General features: G+C 42.8%; 1 protein-coding gene across 1 annotated transcript in view; it reads right to left on the minus strand.

Moving 5' to 3' along the window:
* The window catches only part of LOC104955774 (ATP-binding cassette sub-family A member 1-like), a 38,061-nt gene that overhangs the window by 15,452 nt on the left and 2,406 nt on the right, over window positions 1–20,203 (minus strand). Inside the window, exons 3-12 of the mRNA XM_010783166.1 lie at window positions 19,445–19,519; window positions 17,403–17,572; window positions 13,409–13,586; window positions 12,248–12,363; window positions 11,760–11,904; window positions 8,068–8,191; window positions 6,730–6,859; window positions 6,063–6,186; window positions 3,728–3,790; window positions 2,087–2,193 (exon numbers count right to left, since the gene is read on the minus strand). Coding sequence (XP_010781468.1) covers window positions 2,087–2,193; window positions 3,728–3,790; window positions 6,063–6,186; window positions 6,730–6,859; window positions 8,068–8,191; window positions 11,760–11,904; window positions 12,248–12,363; window positions 13,409–13,586; window positions 17,403–17,572; window positions 19,445–19,519 — 1,232 coding nt within the window. The remainder of the gene's footprint in view (window positions 1–2,086; window positions 2,194–3,727; window positions 3,791–6,062; window positions 6,187–6,729; window positions 6,860–8,067; window positions 8,192–11,759; window positions 11,905–12,247; window positions 12,364–13,408; window positions 13,587–17,402; window positions 17,573–19,444; window positions 19,520–20,203) is intronic.

Raw genomic sequence — 20,203 nt, forward strand, 5'->3', positions numbered from 1 at the left:
GATTGTTGCCGGAAGTCCCCACGGAGAATAACTTTGCGGTAGAACTCTTCTTTATACATCCATGGGTACAACTTCAGATAAAAATGAACACATAATGAAATATGACCCCCGGTTTGATGATTGACAGGTCACAGAACAATGGGAGCTATCACCCTTACCCACAATTTAAAGTAAGTCACACAGACTATCTCCTCTTCACTCTTCTGCAAGATGTCAGAACAAAGTGAAAAACAAACAATGGCATACAATATTATTAATATGTCGGGTAGTAATAGATTTATTTATTTTCTTCTCGGAGTGTACCAGAATGCATAGTTGATGTTAGTATTTCTAAAAATCTCCTGGGGGAGAATCCCCCCAGACCCCCCTGCTGGGGTTGGGTTATCAGCACGTGTGCCTTTTTATATAGTTCAGCTTTGATTCCATCATCTCATTAAACCTTTTTTAAAAGCATACTTTAGTTCTGTGAAGGGATATATGCACTGTACTTCACTTGTATTAATATTGTATGCTGAAAAGCGTATATATTACAGCACGTTTTTTTGTTGAATAGATTTGAGTGCTTCAAAATGTTGGGTCGCGATGTATTGACCAAGTAAAAAGTGGGTCCCGAGGCCTGACCAGTTGAGAACCACTGATCTAGAGGAAAGTAAAATAACAGCAGGTTAGGATCATAGAGTGCCTGTGCAGGGGTTTACAGAATCGGCTTATTTCAGTTAGCATCTGGGATCTGAAGAGACGCTTTGAGAAATAAAGCATAATAGTGATTTGGATGAGGTGTTCATGATGGAGGACATCTCAATGCTCGTCCTCAGTAACATACACATTGTGTCTGTGATGAGAGGAGACCACCTTGTCATCTTTAACCTACAAGAGCCTAATATGTCTTTGTACAGACATGCACCTTTCCACATCCTGCAATAATGCACTGCAGGCAAATGTTAGCGCTGACTTACTTTCTGTTAAAGTTAGACATATTTATGTTCCCAAAATGGTAATTTCCAGGAGAGATATTGAGTCTGAGAGCTGAATGTGATTTGAACTAAGCCGCAGAAAACCGCCATCTCTACTTGTGTTATGACATCTAACTTGGCTTATATTAAGAAGAATCAGCCCACAGAAGTATTTGTTTGCCTAACATTGATAGCATGTGAAATGTGCTCAACATGCCGGCAGCGGTACAAGCAGAGCAGGGACTCTTCCTCGGCTGAAATGGGATTTATCAAGAATCAATAATCGCAGATAATTGGGGTTTGTTCTGGTACCGAGCCTTCTTCATATTTAACGTGTGGACATGACACATGCATCTTCTTCTCTGACAATGGAAGACAACGGGCATCTTCCACAAACTGACCTATTCCTTGTTTTTGTTGTAAATGTGTTCATGCCTATTTAAGTCGTTTTAAAATCGTTTTTTTCTACAACGAGTCGCTGCTGCTGTTAGCACACTAGCTTCTGTTTCTGAAGCATTATAACAGAGCTGCAGATGTACCTCCTCTTCTTCTCTGCTGCCCATAACTCCTCTTCCAATACACAGAACACACAACGCGCTGCATACAGAGCAGGACAGAACTCTTTTCAGGTGTTGTTTCCTCTGAAGGCTTCTGGGATTCCTCTCTGATCCTCACATTTATAAACATTAGCAGTTCTGTGTTAGACCTCACTCAATAACCGCATGTAGAAATGAACAAATGAAGCGTTAGCGACCACAACCCACCGCTGCAGCGCGCAGAGTGTGGAGGAGGTTTGTTCCTAAAAATAAAGGAGAGAAAGCCAGCTTTTCCTCAAAAGCTCAGGAGTTTCTTTTTGGCATGTACAGACGTTTCCTCTGACTGATTCGGTAAGGCAGAGACAAAAACAGCACAGTGCAGTGCGAGGATGTGAAAAGGAATGAAATATGTGAGGAACAGAGAATATCACAGCGAGGAGACAACATGAGAGGAGCACAGTTGAAAAGTGGGCAGACAAAAACTCAACCTGAGGGAGGAATAGAAAGCTGAGTGCGAGCTGAAAACAGCTGAGCTCCTTCTCCATGTTGGGTGGCTAATCATGAGGAGTTTCTCCGCTCTTAGGGACTCATCCTCACCTGTACCCGTTTAGGAAAGCCTCCCCTCCGGAGACGGGGATGTCTCCCGTCAGCATCTTGAAGGTGGTGGTCTTCCCGGCCCCGTTGATTCCCAGCAAGCCGAAACACTGCCGGAGAAACGGGAAGGCCTCCGTTAGAAACTCAGCAGGCGCTAATGCCGTGTGACATTTCAAATATGATGTTTTCCTTCCTTTCAAAACCCCGATAATGAAGTTTATCCAGTGTACATGTTTGTTCCCAGCGTGCAGTATAATTGAAACTACGGTTTGTATGCATGACTGGGTCTGTGTTTAGCAGAAATAACAAATACAACAACACACACTGAATCAACAAAGCAGCCACACAGGGACCTACAGCGCTTCTTCTCTACAAACTCAACTGAGGATGATTTTACTTCCTCTCGGCATCATGTGACCCCTCCTCATGAATACTTGATTCCTGTCACTCACTGATCCCTGCTTATTTGTGACCTGTGCTTGTGCATGCTTTGCAGAGGGCTGGTCTTGATGTAAATAATGCATGCAGCAGAATGCGGTGTGTGATCAGTGAATCCCAATCTTCCTCTGGCATTTACGTTTGGTTTACACTGACGCTGAGCACACAGAGGCCGGCAGGACGGATCCCAGCGCAGAGACCGAGAGCACGACCGCTGTCAGCATCTCACACCGTGTTTACATCAAGACCCAGGTCCAGTGTGTGGGGTAAGATATCTTATAATGAGAGAGGAGGCTTCACACTGACAGGCCATCCATTTACACACATGTTGTTTAACACGATGCCGTGAGATGCAAGTGAGAAAACTGTACACTTTTCAAGTCTCTTACTTTTTTTTAATTAGATAAAGTAAAACGTTTTGCACGTGAAAAAAATACATTTTGAAACAAGGGGAAAATTGTTTAAAAATATATATACATCTCAAAGAGTTCTGCGACATTAACAAAAGTGTAGTGTGTTCTATAGAATTAGAGTGGATAAAGGAATGAAAAATAGTGTTGAAAGACTATGAGGAAGTGCTTTAGTGCCTCTTGTGGCTGTGATGATTATTACAACAACATTACAAGACATTTTTTCACCAGCAACACATTTAGTTATAACCTGCTTTCAACCAAAGTCATAAACACAGGAGAAGAATGATTTATATCAGACTCCTCCTGACTTCAGTTCCTAAGTTAATGTTTAGTAAAAGTTGACTTTGCCGTATTTGGCTGATGTCGTTTCTCAGTGGTAATTGGCATATTTCTGAGCATCTCAGACTCTGCAGCACAGTGTCAGAGAAGGAGGTGATAAGGGGATCAGTGTTGCTGCTAACGCCTCCTCTCTGCAGGCTCTGGGAGAGACTTTGAATCCACTCAGGAAAAGGCAAAGGCCAACATTTAAATATTAGTGGAATAACTGCAAACTGTAATCAAAGAGAACCTCTGCTCTCGTCTGTCAATATTGTGTAAATGTTATCATTAATATTCATTTGGTTTGTTTGTTTAGTCAATTAATATCTGCATTTTATTTCACAGACAAAGAGAATGGAATAGTTTTTCCGAACGCTCTGGAATTTTACATAGAGTGTTGTAACATGGTCAAACAGTGTGTGAGCTGGAGAATGTATATATGTGTGTGTGTGTCCTCCCACAGCATTTGGCTTACCTCTGCAGCAGGTACTCCCACACAGAGCCGATCCACAGCGGGAGAGCTCCTCCGAGAATACACCTGCAGGGAGGAGGAGATGAAATGAATCAACCAGCCAGAGAGAGAACGGGAGGAGGAGGAGGAGGAGGAGGAGGAGGAGGAAATATGACGGGAGGAAGGAGCAGGTGGGAAGAGAAGCAGGGAGGCAGAGAAAGTGATGGCGGAGACATTAACAAGAAGAGATCATTTGCAACATTTAGAGGAAGCCAGATGGGAAACGGTTGTAAAAAAAAACGAGCCTATTGCACAGGAAGTGAACATTAGCATGAGGAGAGCTGTCGGCACTACAATACCTTCAATAAGAAGCACACATTGTACGTTCATCTAATGTCCCCAGTGTTAATAAACATGGAGGACATAAGATAGAAAGCATGATGTCCCTACGGTGGCCGACAGGTGCAAACGCGTGCTGTGAGTCACTGAATGTTCGTCAAACCAAAAAAAGTGACAGCACATGTTGCTCAGTGGAAAAAGCCGCATTGCTTCCAGGGAAATGTGAATCTTAGAGTGCTGCTGCAGCCTGACAAACAATGACACAGCATTTATTTCCACAGTGGGAACATCAAAGCAGAGATCCATGTCTCTGCCAGAGCCATCTGGCATCAACCTGGATCACACAAACTGCTCTTAGTGGCAGTGTGGCGCGCTAAAGCCAAATCAGAGCAGCACGGAGGAGGCAATTAAAGGATAACTCCCCTCAGTCTGCAGCGCACAGCAGCTGTCACATCAGCATATCATCACAGCAGACGGCTGAGAGGTTTACACTCGGCTTCAAATGCTCAGGTAGCAAACAGTGACTCGGCTTTATCTCTCAAGGCGCCACCTATGCACGGACCATCCTTTGCACTCATGACTCAGCAGTACGAGGTGAAGAAACTCAGCCACATGTTCCAGCATTTCACGGCATTTAACAACGGTAATTGTGCAAAAGTGGTTTGAGTAATAATATATGTTAATGCGGTACAAAGTGATAATTAAAGTGTCTATGTTTACTCGCATTGTTTTCATATTTTCTTTTGCCCAAACCATTTATATCATACAATGTGCTGTTGCTTCAATTATTTTATTTTGTAATTTATACCTGTTTTATTCTATATGAACTATTTTTAATAGGCATGCTGTTTGCATTTTGACGTCTGATTTAAAAAAAAGTATATAAAAGTCATTTTTGTTATGTGTTTCTTTTGCACTTGACTTTTTGTTTTTTATACCAATCTTTTTATATTATAACTTGCTTTAATTTTCTATTTGCTTTTTTATTTTGACATGCAAGACATTTAAGATTGAATACATTTTGATTTACTACACTTTGAGATGAAGTGCAACTCTTCCCTCATTAGTCTGAAGTCAAACGGCTGTCAGAGCTTCTGTAAAACTTCCTGTGTGTGTGAGTGAGTGAGTGACGGGAAGGTTAAAGTGACAGCCCCGGGCCCTGCAGACGGACACACTCCCATCACCGCCTCCATCGATTACACAGCGCTCGCTAATTCAGCGGCTAAGAGGTGAGCGGCTGCAGGGAGAGGAAGAGGAGGAGCGGGACGATGACACATGATTGATGGCCTGTCGATCGCTCCAGAGCCATGCTCAGATTTATGTCAGTAGCGCGCCCATTGATCAATCTGCTATCTCCACCCAAATGGATGGGCCACAGCTGTGGGGTGAGGAATCCTGATGTGTGTGTGTGTGTGTGTGTGTGTGTGTCGCATCTTAGGAAAAGAAAACGTAAGATGTGTGTGAAGCAGCCTCAAAGCTAATCCAATATCTCTACAGCTGTGGAGGTGAAGGGAAGTTTACACCACTTTATAAATTACAGTCAGTGAGGAGAAGAAGAGGAATGAAGAAAGAGGCGAGAAGATCATCCAGCTGCTGCCCACGAGAAGCAACATCTGCCCACAGAGGAAGCACTACAGTAATGTCTGCAGCTTCACCTGCTACAAGAGGAGCAGAGACCTCTAATCTCCCAGAATGCACTCTGTTTGTTCTCACGCTCACTGCTGATGGTTGTGAAGGTTCCCAGCTGCACCACATCTGAACTGAATAATGCATGTGCAACAGGGAGAAACTCCAGCTGCCCACACACACAAAACAATATACAAAAAAAAGCTTATACAGAATAAATAAGGCCTGAGCAGAGGGGAAATGATTGCAAGAAAGGACATTTAGAAAGAGTTATTGGTGAAGGACGTTAAGGATATGCATACAGAGGTCACCGTCCTGAAGAAAAATAAAGCAATGTATCCACCTCTGATGACAAAGAGTGGAAGACTCTTTTTCAAATGACGCAGCAGTTTACCTTGGTGAGGTCACAGATCCTCAGCAGGTCGCTCTGCGCTCCGCCTCCGTGCACACGCTCTCGTTCCCGCGCCACGTCGACGTCCTCCTTCTCCTCCCCTGATAAAGACTTCCCTGAAACCAGCCTGTCACCGAGAGGGGAAGAAGGAGTCAGCGTGGTTTACTGAACACCCCATCATTCAAATGAACATGAACCATCGCACAAATTATCCCGGTTAAAGATTAAACTCAGTGAAACTATCTCAACCATTTTTCATAAACAGGACCAGCCACAGTTTCCATAGCAACCTTGCTTTTAGAGCAAGTAAACAGAAAAATAAATAAATGGGGAGTATTTGACAAACTGATATTTTACACAAAATAAATGAATAGTACATGACTAATGTGGAAAATAGAGGGGGAAGGTTCATCTGACTGAAACAAATACTGACGCAAATAACGATTATTTTCATTTAGCAATCATTTGGAGATTCTTTTCTATTTTACATTTGTATAAAATTTGAGAACATATTGACGAAAGTCCATCCCAGTGTCTCAAAGTCCAAAGGGAGCTGACTGGTCTGACATTCTGATCTGAAACTCTTGGAAACAAGATTTCAAACAGTTATAAACCTATTTTTCTTTTTTATAAAAGTTTTGAGTTCTTGACTGTGGACATATTTGTTTACCGGGGCTTGCAGAAGAACTTGTACTGGATGAGGATGGTGACGGTGAACATGACGGCTCCCTGGATGGACATGGCGCACAGATTCTTCCCCACCATGTCCCAACTCAGCGGGTCCTGGAAACGGTCCTCCCCTGAAAAAACAAACACATGTGAATAATGAAAAGCATTAGCGCTGTGTGTCATTTCCATTTCAAATCCAGCCCTCATCTGCACACTCAAGAGTGTTTCAGCAGAGACATTGCCACTTCCAGACGCGTGTTGCCTTTCATAAGCAGCCAGAGACGTCTCAGTGAAAAGTTGTGAATGTGTCAGCTCTTTGAAGTGTTCTCGAGACATTTTCACCAATGAAAGCCAGCAGTTTAAAATGCCACTTAGCCTTAAAAATAAAATATAAAGAAGAGCTGTCACCTATGTGATGTGAGGAGCTCACTGATATCCTGTAATTTTCACGTCTCAGCTCTAATCATTGTCCTCCCTCTCAGACTCTCCACCCTGGAGCCCGAGGGGCAGAGTAAGTCGACGGGAAAAGCGCTTTCACTCTCATTCTCCGGTAAATAGCCCTCTCCACACATCAGCCTTTCAGACGTGATTGCTTTTCTCTTCCTGCTCTCCAACACCACTGAAAAAAATCATTCCTCAAGCCACTATTTCCTGCTCCATCCCTCCACACATCAGCCTCCTCTTCCTCTTTCATCGGCCACTTTGCCTCTCGATGGCCCCTCTCCTCACGCATGAAGCCCCACAGGAGGAGTCACCACGCAAATATGTCTCCTGTTGGTGTTTGGCATCTTAAATAAGAATAATAGTGTCACTTTAATGTAAATGGAGGTTATAAATACATGTTTTAATATACCGGTGAGAGGAGAATGCTTTTACTACTTTTTATATTGAGGGTAAACTGTGGACGTTATTTAGACACCATGTGAGGACTTAGCAGCAAGAGAAGGGAAGTAACAGATACAATAGAAACTTTATAATAAAGAGGGTTGGTCTCATTTATTACGTAATTTGTTTAGTCTGTGGCCAATTGGTGTGTTTCAATGTCATAATTGTGTTGGTTCCCCTGCATGCACCCGATCATATGATGGGCTCTTCTGACAATGTTTACACACTATTATGCTGATGTACAGTAAGAAGAAAGAAACACAGCAATGCTTTTGGATCCTTTGACGGTTAGCAAGTAAACACTGAGGCAAAGAATAGCATTTTTTCTTTACATACACAGAGTTTCTGGTCCTTTTTGATCAAATTGCATATCTCTTCATGAAGGACCACATGGATAAGTGCATGTTTAGGCTCACGCATGTAGAATTATTGTTTTGTTGATGGTTTCTCTCACCGAAGTTGCTGAAGAGCGTGGCCATGGCCTGGTTCTTGGCCATGTCGATGAGCCCCCTCCCCAGACAGAAGTGAGGGAAGATGAGCAGCACCTGCTTCACGATGTCGTTGATGCGGGACACATTCTGATAGGGGGAAAACACACAACAAGACACAGATTAGATGCAGGTATGAGCTTTAAATATTCACAGGGGCTGGGAATCATCACGAACAATGTGTTGAGCCAGCGGCGTGAAGGCGTGGTGCAGCGTGGGTAATTAAACATGCTGCACTTCAACTGCACTGAGGACGCACAGCTCAGGAGTCCATCCACCTTGCTTTGCTGGAGTTTGGTTCATGTTAACGTGATCAGTGAGGAGGGTGAGCAGATGTTAGCAAGGAGATGAAGGAGACACCTACAGATGTGTGTGTGTGTGTGTGTGTGTGTGTGTGTGTGTGTGTGTGTGTGTGTGTGTGTGTGTGTGTGTGTGTGTGTGTGTGTGTTGGGAACAACCACACAGATACACAAAAACACAAAGCTGGAGCATGTTGTTGTAAAAAATCTTATCTCAGCAGGACGTTTCCCGACTCCCCACATTTTGATCTTTCCTCCCCCCCTGAGGACCAGATGCAATGGCAGCCCAGTAAAGCACAAAATATATAATGAATCAAATGTTCTGGGCTATAAATCTGCTCAGAAAAGGAAGTACAGAATATCAGGGAAGAAGGGAAATGCAGAAGACAAAATATAACTTGGTTTGGCGCGGCATGACGCCGAAAAGCAGCTTCATGCATTATGCAAACTGCTTCATTGCAGCATCGTCTTCAAAGCTGCTGCAAACATGGAGGAAGAGTAAATTCATCATTTCTGTTTTTGGGCAAGTCGAGCACAGAAGAAGAGGCATTCTTTTTCTTTAAAGCTGTGTTCAAATTTCCACATATACTTCTGTTGTTGTGGCAGGATTTATTTATGATGCGTGAATCTGTGATTTCTGCAGCTTTCAGTGGAGCATGAAGCATTAAAAACAATCGTAATGACACATTTAAAAGATATTTTTTCACTAGATATCCGTCTGCTTGTCAAGTGATCGGTTTAACATTGTGAAAGAAGTGCTTATTTTATAGAAAAGTGTCAGATGAGACGATTGAAATAACTTAAACCATGAAGCCAGAGGAAAAAGCTGCTTAGCTTAGCATAAAGACACATACATGAAACATATTTAAAATCCATCATCCTGCACAGTTCACTAATTAACAAGTTACATATTCTGTATAAGTAACTTTCTGATAGTTGCCTGTATTTACACACAAAAGTAGGCAGAACAAATAAATAAAACAGTATTTAACAGTAATGTGTTAATCCGGATAATAGATAATGCTAAGAGGAACCTGAGGTGCATTTAGCAACATTCATTTAAATGTGTATTTCTTGAACCCGATTGTTGCATTACAGTGAGCTAGCTGGATTTCTATTTAAATATGAAAACAACCTTTCATCTAGCAGAGGGAATGTATACCTAGATATGACAATGGCTAACTGTACCTACTGTTTGCATGTTATGCCAGGCATATTTTTATCCTGTGGTTTTGAGCCGATGTGCAACGCATATTCAAATAGATACACTCAGGTCTTTGGATATGTTGAAGGCTCCTCTGTTGTGTACCTTCAACACTGATCTCGCAGCGATAAAGACCAACAGACAGTGCTGAACTTGTCTGGGTGTGTGTGTCGGAACACAGTGCAAAGAGTGGGATCTAATTTGAGATGAATACGTGAAATAACACTCGTCCTCTGACTGGGTGTTCATCACGCAGATCTAAGAGCCTCTTAGTCGGGGATGATGAAACACTGCACAATTGTCCTCCTTACATTTGTGCTCCGCTCCCATAAATCATTTTCAAATGCTTTTGAAGATGGCGGAGGCTGCGAGTTGCTTATCTGACCCACATCGCCACTTGAGCTTATTCCCACAGCTCAGCTTCATTCATAATGCTGCGGATCACACACTCCATGTACGGCTAACACACACCACTTCCTGCTGATCATATCCATGTTTTACATCAATGAGCACAATGTGTCCCCTTTAAACATTCTGCTAACACAGGATGCTGGACTTTATATTGGCACTACATTTACTAAAGTAGTGTACTCCAGAGGTCCTTGACTATTTCCATTTCATGCTTCCTTAAACTTCTCTATACCAGTGATTTTTGCCATGAGAGATTGTCAAGTGTGCTGTGAGAAATCGTCCGGTTGCTGAGTGTCTGTTCCTGCAATGCAGCTGCTGGCTAAGTAATTAAAGACTTTTCCATTGGCAGTAGGTAGCGTAATAATGACCATGTTAATGTAAGACAGCAGAGTGAAGTGATGGCCGGAGAAGTTGTGGTGACGTATGGATATCCGGATATCAGCTTTGTGTTTATCTAAACAGCCCCAGGTCACACACTGAGTGAGTATCAACACATTGAGAGACCTGTCATTAAGTTGACATTATTTATCCTGTATCAGGCTTCAATGTATCATTTTGTAAAACCATAGGACTTCCTCCACTTCTGTATATAGGAAGCCACACCTCTGCTGCTGCAAAGCATGCTGGGATTGATGCCTCACAGGGATCAAGCTTCTTCAGGGGAAACCTCGCTTCAGTCTGGAGCTTGAGTATTTTCTGATGGATGTGGACCTCTATCAGCGGTGAAATCAAGTCAGATTATCAGAATTACAGCAGACCTCTGTCCCCGAGAGTCTGAGAGAAGCACTATCTCTGTCCCTAATGCTTCGGACAAGAGTAGAAAGCCGTAAATGTGTCTCCGAGCCACATGCCGTCCATTAAATTATGAGTAATATGCTCCTCTCACAGATAAATAAAGTGAAAGCAGAGGAGAGAAAATACAAATTGGTAATGAATGTTTGTGGAAATGGAATCAGGATGCTAACGAGGAGCATCGTTAGGAGACAGGAAGCAGCCCGAGCACAGCGAGCGGCGCCAGAGGAAAACATGGAGGCGGACTGGAGGGTGGGTGCGGCAGGAGGACAATCCTCTTTCTGATGTACAGCGATGTGAGTGAGTGACAATGAGTCTGCAGACAAGGAGTGATCGGAAGAAAATGGCATGTTTTCAAATCAGGAAAATAGCAATAAAGTATAAGCACCTGTTTAGAAGGAGAAGACTTATTTTTATGAAATGTTACTTAAATTCTAATCAAAAGTAAAATGACTGACAGGCTCTCCATTTCTCATGCAGATTTCTTTTTGTGTCTTTGTCCTGTTATCCCTGGAGACTGAAGCAGTTCAAATGAACGCTCGCTGAAAGATGGATGAGGGAAAGTTCTCCGAAGACCGAACTCCCACCAAACGATTAAACATTAAAGAGAATAGGGAAAATAACTCCTTTGAAAAATCCTTGAGGATAAAGGAAAATATATTAAAAGTTAGAGAAGGTGGGTGCACACTCCTCCCACGTGCTTTCAAAACTTGTTTATCTTTCATTCAAGTCAATTACTGCTATAGCTTCCAAATACATTTTTTATTAAGAGTCTAACCCCCACTGCTTCACAGGAAACTGGGATAGAACAGGGAATTCATGCATGTTTTACCCAGAGACTGTGTATTTTAGTGTGTGTGTGTGTGTGTGTGTGTGTGTGTGTGTGTGTGTGTGTGTGTGTGTGTGTGTGTGTGTGTGTGTGTGTGTGTGTGTGTGTGTGTGTGCAGCTTACATCGTCATTAAAGAGCTCCATGATGAAGGTGGCGAGGCTGCCGTTGATCCCGATAAAGAGGTTGATGCAGGTCAGCACCACGTACGCTGTGCTGGGCACGCTGAAGAAGAAGGAGGCGGGGTACATCATGGGGGTGATGGACCACCTGCAAGACACAACACACCGGAGTTAGCTACAATATCAGTCAACGTCATAAATGGCACAAAAAACACGAATCACATTTAACTCTATGGGTTAGTGGGGTTTATCTCGCATACATATCAGATTGACTTGGATGAGAAGATGATACATTTTGTGCACGGCTAACGTCAATCCTCGCCTATTTAACTTGCTAACTTGACCGCCTGTCATGTGACACCGAACAACCAATCACAGCCGGCAGGTATCCCTCCTCTCTTTTGTAAATATCAGTTGTTGGTAAATAGTGAGGATACTTTGATGATCTATGTGCAGGGCTAATGTTCCAGGCTGCATGGCCATGTACTTACCCATACAATAGGAGCAGCAGAATCAGAGCAGGAAGGTTGGGGGGGGAAACGTAGGCTTTTTGTTGGAAGCAGAGGAAGATCACGATCACTATCAAGCACGGGACGATGTAGTTACACTGTCGGGGAAAAATAATAAAAACAAGCAAAGAAGAAAATATCCCGTCAGGCGCAGAGAACAGGTGTTTGCTTTTCATATTTATACAGAATTGCATAACGAAGTCAGTGAATATCAGACACATCCTCTGCTCTCGGGACGAGAGGTCGCTTGTTCTGAACAATCATTTTCAGCAAAGAAAAACATTTTTTTCAATATGCCCTCTGGCTGCTTCAAACAAACCCTGTGTTTTCCACTGGTGAATAAATGATGAGAATAGGATATAATGAAGCATGTTTATTTATTTATCTGCGTGTGTGTCAATGCAGAGCGCTGCGGGCTACAGGTTGGCTCTGGGGAACATTTGTCTCTCCCTCAGACGTTATTTATCCTTCCTCCATAATGATGATGCCATTTCTTCTCCAGAGGTGTTTACTTCCATTACGCCCGAGGGGAGCTGCCAGTGAGCCTGCACAGGGTAACCGGCAGGGGCAGCGCTGTCTATAATTACGCCCAATAAGCGCTGCTCCGTTCACATTTCCCAGAAGCCCCCGGTGTCAGAGCGGCGTTATCAATTACAGACTGAGGGCTCTTTACATACAGACTGAGGGAGGCTACAGTAGATATAACACTGGGGTGAAATGAGGCCATAGACTCTGGAACTTGAGTGTTTATGAGGCAAATTATCATTATATCATAATTTACCTAGATTTTATTCAGCATGTAAATAGGCCACAGCATTAATGAGAGCTTTGGAGGGATTTTTCTTGTTTGTTCGTATCAGAATACTCTTTTTAAGTTATATAAAGTTATAATAAAGTTTATAAAGACATTTTAAATAAGGTAGAAACTGATTATTGCAGACAAACTTGCACAGGTGTTTCAGGATAACAGCATTACACATACATTTGTACAGTATCCCCTTGAAACACAATTTGTAACATTAAGGAGGACAAATTCCATTATTAAACAAATTTCACTTTGCATTGTATATGTACACTTTAGCTTTAGATAGTATGCACTATTTAGGTTTAAATTGCTTCATAAAAAAGTGTCCTCGTCCTCACCATGTCCCAGGCGAAGTTGGCCAGCCAGTACACGGCGGGGTTGACTCCGCTGACAAACTGCAGATGTTTGGCTTTGTTCACCCTCTCCTGGATGAGGAAGAGGACGAAGCTGGCCGGGATGAAGGACATGGCGAAGATAACGCAGATGGACACCAACACGTCGGTGGAAGTCGTGGCCCTGATAGAGAAGGAGAACAGCAAACAAGAGGTAGATAGAGGGATGTAAGTGTGTAGAAGAAGAGAAGAGGAAGTAAAGCTCTGTCCATGAACCTCATTTCTGTAAAGATTTGGACAAAGATGGTGAATTCCGCTCTGAAAATATATTTTTGGATGTGAAAAAAACACAAAGGAAACGATTTCAATACAATTATATTCTCAAAGTCCAAGGTTAAGGTTATTTTAATAATCTTTACCCAAAGATATTCACTTTAATAGGATATTAAACACAATGAAGCGATACACCTCTTTAGAGGCTGAAAACAACCACCTCAACTTTATCAAAGAATCTAGCAATTATTTGAATGTGCATTGACTTATTGTTAGTGCTCTTATTACAGCACAGGTACATTATCATATGGTTTTTACTGCATTTATATAATATAAAGTACCCTAATTTTCGAACTATAAGCCGCACCTGAATATAAGCCGCAGCAGCGGCATACCACTCTCGGTTCCACTTTTACTTTTGCGCGCTACCTGTCTCACTCTTTTCCGGCCTCCAGCTTTTCCTGCTGGAACCCGCCGCTTAAAGGTGGGGGTCCGCGGACCGGCCATAGAGCCCATAGAGTTAAAGGTGTTGGCCGTTAGCTGTAAAAATCCATAGATTAGCCGCACCGTTAAACCGCAGCGTCGAAAAATAGGGAAATAGGCGCGGCTTATAGTCCGAAAATTACGGTATGTCACCTCGCTACTTTGAGGTGCTCTTTATCAGGAGGAGATATCTTTAGGAAATACAGAACTTTAACACAACATTACGTTACATGTTAGACACTTTTATCCAAAGCGACTTACATACTCAATACTGTGGACACAGGAGCAATCTGGGGTGAAGTGTCTTGCCCAGGGACACAACGACATGCTGACTGCAGTGGGGTTTGAACCTGTGACCCCCTGATCCCAACACCAACGCAACTTCATATAAATCAAAGTGTTGTTATGCCTCCATTGAAAGTGATTAAAGGGGAAATATTCTGCTCATTTTCAGCTTCAGATAAGTAGGATGTGCCTCATCTGTGACATATTTTCTTTCTTTAAGGCTCAAAATGATCTTTATTTTTCTCATACTACCTTCTTTCACCCTCCGTCAACCACGTAAAGATTCCCTGCCCCCTAGCCTATTACATACAATGTGTTGGAGCGCAAGCCAATGGGAGCGCAAGTGCTCCTTATAGCTGTCACTATGTTCCGGAAGTAAACAAAGGAGTCCAAAGGAGGCGTTTCAGGCATGGGGGGCATTTCCTGGAAGGTAATTAACCTTATTACTTTATGAAGATTTAACCTATAATATTTCCTACATTGCTAATGTTTCAGGCGTGTCTGAGTACTGATGGCTATTATAGACAATGTTTGTGTGTAAGAAAAAAGCATTTAAAAAAAGCATTTTGCAAGGTCAACAGGTGAAGACAAGATTTCTAAATCTTGTAGATAGCCCTCTCCTCTTTTCATGTTAGAAACAAATCGTCTCTCCCTCTTCAGGGGACGCTGAACTCCCCCTGCCCCCGTCATATATCTTCATTTGTGCCTTCTAATAATTATCACTGTGGCGTCTTCTTTTAACCCCCACCATCACCCTCACATGACTCCCTGCTGTGTAATTAGCATATTAAGTAAGTCACCCTGTGTGGCTGTATTTATCAGCGCCAAGCAGACGCAATTAGAAGACATAAATATGAAATCATTTAGTGGGGAGGGGGGGGGACTGTGGCCCATATCTAACCCTGGAAGCTGGGAGCAGGCTAATTGCTGTGAAGAAAAGAGGACAAGCAATCTGCTAATTAAGTAATAATGGAGGAGATAAAGAAGAGCAAGGGGGGGGGGCTCTATTGCTCCCCTTTAACTTTAAAAGACGAGTGTAGGAGGGCTGAGAGCAGCAGATAATTATCAAATATGAAGCTCTTGTCATTGTATTACGGAGACAATGCATATTAAGCATATTACAATTAATTCAGCAGGATACGATTTTTAAACGGGATGTTTTTGCAGGTAGCTTACACCAATGAGAAATCAAATTAAATATAAAATTCAACAGAGCAGAAATTGATAGTCCTGAGCTAATTAGGAACGAATACATTCAGAGTATCTCTGTAATGAAACTGTGACAAAAAACTGACATTTCTGAAGAGCAGAGAGGAAAATGAGAGATTATTTTCAGAGGGTGAGGGAACAGTTATATTGCCTTTCCTTCCATCTGCACACCGTCACTATCCGATAGCTCAGGACATCACCTGCATTGGAATTGGTTGCAAGGAGCAATAAAATAAAGTGTCTCTTCAAATCTAATGCTGCAGTGCGATTATTACTTATTGACTCCGTCTCATAACCGCTCAAAGCTCAATTAAGGAGGACATCAGTTCTTTGAAAAGGCTGATTTTCCCTTAAATGTGATTTTTTGTTATTGGGGATGATTACTTTAAAGACATCGTTAAGAAGTAATGCTGATTGCAGCATGTAATGTCTGCAAAATAATGACACCATCAGTGTTAAGCTCGGTTAAAAATCGTTGCTATAACTCCGAAAATCTGTCCGCCCGCGAGATACGTTTCCCTTTCACAATACAATAAATATACACTGCAATACAGAGAGCATTTTGCTACCAGGCAACTCAACAAAATACCGTACAGAAGCTATTCCCAAGTAGCAAAAACTACTGGAGTAAAGTGAACTGTGCCAAATCCACACGGAGAAACAGCATCGGTTGACAAAAGAGGCGAAGAACTAGTGACAAAGAAAACGTATAAGCTAAACTTCAACGTGTGCACCCGGCTGCTGCAGATGTTTTACCACTGAATGTACCTGCTAAAACACCTGCATTTCCCAAAGGGGTTTATCTTATCTTATTAATACTATTTTCTTTAGCAATGGGTCTTTAGCTGCTGGTGTTAAACTACCATATTGTTGGCATCGTCTGTGCTGGAAATAGACGTGTTTCTCACCAAAAGAAAAATGTCAAAGTGGTTGTTAGGTGTATCACAAAACAATACGAGAGGCGGTCCCTGCTTTATTATTCCGATGACACATATTGAAGTGGATTACATCTTGTTTAGTCCTCTGCTGGAGGAGTGTGAGCCCTGTACACTTATTAAACAGCGAGGAGGTGTGCAGGCTAATGTGGAGTTGGTAAATCAGAGAGGAAGAGGAGGCTGCTCCTGGATCTACTGTCGGCAGGCCGTCGTAATTATCGCTGCACCCACCCTCTCTAACTCAGGCTGTCGGCAGCACCTGGTCACTGCATAAATACCTGACCAGGGTGGAATAAAACTGTTCCTGATTGGAAGCATCTGCTGGACTGCCTTTATAAAGTCAGGAGTTTACCGCATTGGGATGGGAAGTGTTGATCACCACCTCAAAATAGACTAAATGCACGATGAGTGACAGATAATGCTGCAAAATGAAATGCGTACAGAGCAGATAGATCCATATGTTGAGATCAAGCATCGTCGTTAATCCCTGACTATCCTGTGGAGCTGCTTCCTAGGATAAAACATGATAGGAAAAGTGTATATCCTCCTCTTTAAGGGCTCCCAGGGGCATCCACATCTGTGCATACTGTGCAAAACAATACCGTCAGCTATGCATCTGTCTATTTTGTATTTGTCTGTTGTTACTCATCTTTGTTACTCTGATTTATCCCTGCAGAAAATCTAAAATCCTGTATCTCAGCAAGAGGAAAAAGTGCTAAATGTTATAGTCTAAGTGCTGAAATACACTATCTGTATTAGCCACATGAGTATCAACCCAGACTTTAACCATTCTTTCCCTGGAGTGTGAGACTCACATGACCGCGTAGGACAGCTGCGCCTTGGTGAGGTTGAGGGGGTGGTTGGACACGGAGATGCCGTAGCTGCGGGGGTCCGTTCCTGCAGGCAGGTTGCCCCTCAGGATGGCGTTGTTGGCCACGCTGAGGAAGGATGCCATGCCATGCCACGCCTGGTTGTAGAACCACACCTGTAGGGAAAGAGGAGCTTTTTATAACATGTCTCCTGGCAACTACAGCCATTCATCCAGCCGGGATACATAAAGGAGAGAGAGATTTAACATCGATTTCCAGAAAGGTTACCAAGACATCTGGACTTAAGCTGCCTTTAAACCATCTGAAATGGATGTTTTTCTCACTGAATAACAAGAAAGTGAAGTAGCATAGAAAGGCACACAATACATACTGGACAGCCTATGTCTGCTGGTTACAATGAACTGTTGTGAAGGGCTCTTTGCAGAAACATGCAAAGAGAACATATAATAACAGAAAAGCGTCAGTTATTCCACACATTGAGAACACTAAAAAGCATTGCAAGTGACAAGTTGCCATTTCAATTGAAGCTGCCCCCAAGGTTCCTCTGCATCATTGTGCAACATACGGTGAGAATTGCAACCGCGCTACAGAGGCCAAAAACATTTCCATCAGGAAAAATTTGTTGCATCTTCAGAAACAATGCAAATATAAAAACACAAATGTGCCAAAACATTCACCTATTTGACGAAACATGTGCACGAGTTCATTAAAAGCACTGCATAAACAAAACGCTGCAAAAACAAAATGCTGCAAAAAGCTAAAAACCAGGGGACACTAAAAAGTGTCCGCACACAGCTGGGACTGGCGTGCTTGAAGACGTTAGCCAACTGTCACTGTTGTTGGAAAAGTACCTAAAAATAAAAAAAAGTGTTATCGGCTTATTTGAACAATGTGTTCACATGATTCATTCTGAAAGATTAGCTAGCTAGCTGACAGCAGATCTGCCATCATACTGGAAGGAATCACGTCGGTGTTTCTTCATTTGCTTCATTCAATGTGTTTTGTCAGATTTATGTTTTTATATTTGCATCGTTTTCAAGCTGCTGGGCATTTTTCCTGATGGACATGTTGTGGGCCACCGTAGCAGGATAACATAACGACCAGATCCTTGGTGGAGGTCTTCTAGTTTCCTTTGTATTTGTATGCGTGTCAATTTCCATCCACTTGCTGCACAAAAAAGCCCACTATGAGATGAGAGGGGTCGAAGGGTCCCTCCAAAATCAGTGGGGGCAGCACACTGATCTGAAGGAATAAGCAACAGAGCTGACAAACATTACTGTTTCATTTCAGAGAAGAGAAGGGGCCGCAGAGACTTAAATCCCAACGTGGTGCAGCTGCAGGGACGGAGGAAAAACATTTTGGCACTGAGTGAGGCGAGGAAGAAGAAGAAGAAGAAGAAGATGAAAGACTTTGAGGGAGGACTCCCCGCTGATAGTGCAGCTAATTAAGAGTGGAGAGTGTCAGCCTTACATCACACACACACACACACACACACACACACACACACACACACACACACACTCTTTGTCTCTCTTGCTGTATCTCACATACAAATCGATATTGTTTCCATCAAAGTGTTTTCCCTATGGTTTTCCCTCATCCTGTACTTTGTGAAAGGTCATTTGATGTTTTGAAGATAAAGAGCAGCAGACGCCTGCTAAATGCACGAGGGAGTGAGGAAATGTGAGCAGATACGGGACGATGCATCTGCATTCTCACTTCTGAAAAGACTTCAAACACCGGCGTGTTTTAGGGAGGAGCAAAACTCTGCTTTGAGATGGAAAAGCCGGAGATATTAACTGACATTTATTCCACTTACACACAAACTGAACACTGCCTAAATATAATTTTTGGTTGTCAGTTGCTGTTATTTTTCAGCTATATTTATTCATATAAAACAATCCTGACACATAAGTAGAGCAGGTTTAGGTGCTTAATTCAACCTGAGAGCTCATCAAACCTTCATCTGATTGGATGCACTCACACAGCAGAACAAATGGTAATTCATACAAATATGAATATATTACCTTCACATTGTCCCTGGTTCCCAGCTTCTTCAGCAGCACCTCTGCATTCTGCAGGATCTGATCCGTCACATTATCCTTAATGAAGACGAGTAACACAAGAAAAAGTTCATTGGACACACTTGGAAAACCACCACCAGTGCTCTTTGAAATGCAAAACATGAGGCAGAGGGGGGATAGAAAATGTTCCTCAGACTTTGGGAGGAAATGTGTCCTGAATTTATTTTAGCTTTGCCTCTTTTGACGTTTCTGGGGATGATGAAAGTCATGAAATAAGAAGGACTCCAGGTGGACATATAGAAGGAGGAAAATGGTGAGGGGATATTGAAGATGTTAGAATACCGCCCCTCTCGTGTCTCATGTGAAATGAGCCTTGGGATGAGGGTCTGCGATGACAGCGTCTGCAAAGTGTCATGTTGACGCCATGCTGTTTGCCCGGTCATAAGAGCAGCGAGCACATTATGTGATATAAAGGCAAATGGCCTCCTGTTGCACCCTGCATCCATCGCAGAGGAGACGAGGGCGGGTGGAAAAAGTGCAGGGGACAACACGGGGGGGGGAGAGGAATCAGGACAGACATCCGGAGAGGTGGAGAACTCCAATTGAGAAAGACATTCAAACCACTTCACCGTTTTATCCCACAATCCTTCACTCTCATATTCTTAGAAATTTGCATTCAGATTTCTTTGGCGTGACAACATTTTTACACATCATTTTGCACAGCGGGAACTCGTGTGAAAGAGGAGGAATAAACCCCCCCCC

The sequence above is a fragment of the Notothenia coriiceps genome, unplaced genomic scaffold (genome assembly GCF_000735185.1).
Source record: "Notothenia coriiceps isolate Sejong01 unplaced genomic scaffold, NC01 NC01_scaffold00000661, whole genome shotgun sequence".
Classification (NCBI taxonomy): Eukaryota; Metazoa; Chordata; class Actinopteri; order Perciformes; family Nototheniidae; genus Notothenia; species Notothenia coriiceps.